The sequence below is a fragment of the Coptis chinensis genome, chromosome 2 (assembly GCF_015680905.1).
Source record: "Coptis chinensis isolate HL-2020 chromosome 2, ASM1568090v1, whole genome shotgun sequence".
NCBI classification, from domain to species: Eukaryota; Viridiplantae; Streptophyta; class Magnoliopsida; order Ranunculales; family Ranunculaceae; genus Coptis; species Coptis chinensis.
Window position 1 is genome coordinate 16,889,498 of NC_141457.1, and position 2,967 is coordinate 16,892,464.

At 42.7% G+C, this 2,967-nt stretch overlaps 1 protein-coding gene across 1 annotated transcript; it reads right to left on the reverse strand.

The window, feature by feature from the left end:
- Positions 1 to 1,630: 1,630 nt before the first annotated feature.
- LOC147515147 (uncharacterized) lies at positions 1,631 to 2,494 on the reverse strand. The gene is made up of 2 exons (XM_086592809.1): positions 2,316 to 2,494; positions 1,631 to 2,177 (listed from the first exon to the last, which is right to left on the reverse strand). The coding sequence occupies exons 1-2, from the start codon at positions 2,492 to 2,494 to the stop codon at positions 1,631 to 1,633; spliced, it is 726 nt and encodes a 241-aa protein (XP_086448935.1).
- Positions 2,495 to 2,967: the final 473 nt, after the last annotated feature.

Consider the following 2,967-nt stretch of genomic DNA (forward strand, 5'->3'; position numbering starts at 1 on the left):
TTACCTCTAGTGAAATTCTCTTCAATGGAGTCAGGTTGGTGGTTGGAAAAATCTTGCAGCTGTTACTCCTCAAATAACTCGGGCGAAACCATGATATCTTCTACCGGGAAATCCGCCATCAGAGAAGCTAATGCATGACCCTTTTCTACAGTGCGAGGCTTATATAAGATGTGGTAAGCACTTAGATAGCTAGACCAATCAGCGAGGCGACCAGACTCTTCAGGTCGTCCGAGTGCCTTGCAAAAGGGATATTCTATATATACTTTAACAACACGTCCCTGAAAATATGGCTTAAGCCTGCGTGCTACATGCACCAGGGCAAGCGCAATTTTGTCAATTTTAGAATATCTACTCTCTAATCTAGTCAACATTTTGCTAATGAAGTATATTGGGCGCTCCTCCGAGTTTTCTTTGAACAATACTGCGCTTACTACGATCTCAGAGGCTACCAAATAAATTCCAATGTCTTGGCCAGTTTGCAGACTGATAAGGAGGGGGGGGGGTGAAACCAAGTACGCTTCAATTTCTTTAAAAGCCCTATCACAGTCCTTGTTCCAAACTGAGGCACCTTTCAACGTTTGAAAAAATGGCCTGCATCGATCCGAATACTTTGATATAAATCTATTCAGGGCTGCAAACGACCAGCGAGTCGCTGAATTTCTTTTTTATTCGATGGTGGGGGCATTTCGAGAATGGCCCGAATCTATTTAGGGTTTGCCTCAATACCCCGTCAAGTCATCAGAAATCCTAAGAACTTTCCAGACGCTAACCCAAAGGAACATTTCGAAGGGTTCAACTTCAGTTTGTATCTTACAAGCCTATCGAATACTTTTTGTAAATGCTGAAGGTGGTCGGGTGTTTCTTTGGATTTGACTACCATGTCATCTATGTAAACTTCCATGATACGCCCAATCAGATCAGCAGACATTGTATTCATCATCCTTTGATAGGTGGCGCCTGCATTTTTCAAACCGAACGGCATTACTCTAAAGAAATACAGGCCGTGGTCCGTGACGAATGCCGTATGCTCCTGGTTTTCCTCAAGCAGAGGTACCTGGTTATACCCAGAGGAAGCGTCCATGAACAATAGACACTCAAACCCCGAGGTTGCATCAACTAGATCTGAAATGCGATTTAATGGGTATGGATGCACTGGGCAAACTTTGTTTAGGTTGGTGAAGTCAATGCAAACTCTGAGCTTCCCATTTTTCTTTGGAACCGTGATGATATTGGATACCCAAGTCGGGTATTCGACAGGCTTAATGAACCCTGCTCCAAGTAGTTTACCAATCTCGTCATTGACCTTCAGTTGTTATGGAGCCATCCTCCTTGGTCTTTGTTGAATTGGTTTGAATCTCGGGTTAATATCGAGCCTGTGGCAAGTGACATCCATGTCGATTCTGGGCATTTGGTCGATATTCCAAGCAAATATTTCTTGATAATCCCATAACATGTGAATTAGAGCTCTTTTTTTGGCTGGGGGTAAGCCCCGACAGCGATGAAAGTAGTTTCGTGGCTCTCGCCCCCTATCTGAACTTCTTCCAACTGATAGATCGAGGGACCTTCTTCAGAGTGTCAGGCTTCTCGTACCTAATAAGCCCAACATTTCTATAATTGCTATTTGGCATGATCAACCAAGAGGATCGTGTTGCCCCGGACTTTGGATTTTCTTGTATCTTCCAGTGCCAAATTGTGACATCATCTGGTCATTGCAGACCTTACATACTCTCATTGGCGTCGGGAATTTCAACGCCTGGTGGAAGGTGGATACAACAGTCTGATTTGCATGGATCCAATCCCTACCAAAAATTGCGTTATAGCAAGAACCACAATCTACCAGAAGGAAATTTATCCTGACAGATTGATGCCTAACCGTGACAAGGAAATGAACCTTTCCAATAGCATGGGTTGGTTCTCCATTGAATCCAATGATTGGATTACAGTCTTCTATGATCAGGTCCTCTGACAGTTTCATTCTAGAGTAAGCCCTGGTGAATAACACGCTAACTAAGCTTCCTATGTTGATAAGAACTTTTTGCACCCTAAAGATTCCTATCCATGCAGTAATGATAACAGTGTCATTGTGAGGGTAATAACCCCCCTTCTCGTCGTTCTCAGTGAACTTCAACTCCTGGCCTTCATAGGTCTCAGTATTGATACCTTGGTCAACATTGAAACTGTTGACCTGGTAATGATCTTGTATATGGCGAAGTTTCAAGCGAGTTTCTATCTTTCACTGATGGCAAGAGATGCTATCGATACGTGTGTGGCATACATCAATAATGCTGTGTTCAGCCAAGTTGATATGGGCTTACCGAGTTTTGTTTTGAACAAACTCAGTAAGCTGTCCATCGTCAACGAGGCACTGAACTTCTTTCTTTAAAGCTATGTAATGATCTGTTTCATGCCTAATATCATTGTGATATTTGCATTTTCGATTCTTATCCCGCCGACCTGTAGGATCTTCTGGTAGCGGTCGAGTTGGCTGTAACATTTTCTTAGTTCTAATTTTTTTTGTACAAGTCTGCAAGGCCAAGAGTCAAAGGAGTGAATACCTTTTCGTCTAGATTTGGGGCCTTTGTATTATTCTGAGTACTCCTCTTGTTATCTTGATTGATAAGCTTATCCTTTTTAGAGTCCTTGGAAGTCGGATCTTCGCTATCTTTTCTCTGTTGAGACTTTTGATCATCTTCTACTAGAACGTACCCTTCAACTCGAGTGAATAAATTAGAGAAGGTGGTGGGCGGCTTTCGAGTAAGAGAGTTGTAAAGTCAATCTTTGTTGAAATGTAATGCTTGATGGAATGCCGGTATTGTGAAAGCATCACTCACATCCTGAACTTCGGCGTGAAGGTTCCTGAACCGTCGTACCAAACTCTTAATTGTTTCACCTTTCTCCATAGCGAGATTGAACAGCGTGCTTAGACACTGAGCTTGGTAAATGAATCAATTGAATGCGGCGTCAACT

Excerpts from the sequence above, each read along its gene's own strand:
- LOC147515147 (XM_086592809.1), bottom strand. The coding sequence starts at position 2,494 with ATGTTACAGCCAACTCGACCGCTACCAGAAGATCCTACAGGTCGGCGG. Across the intron at positions 2,178-2,315 it reads TTTGTTCAAAACAAAACTCG|TTTCAATGTTGACCAAGGTA; the intron begins GTAAGCCCATAT and ends CCAGGTCAACAG.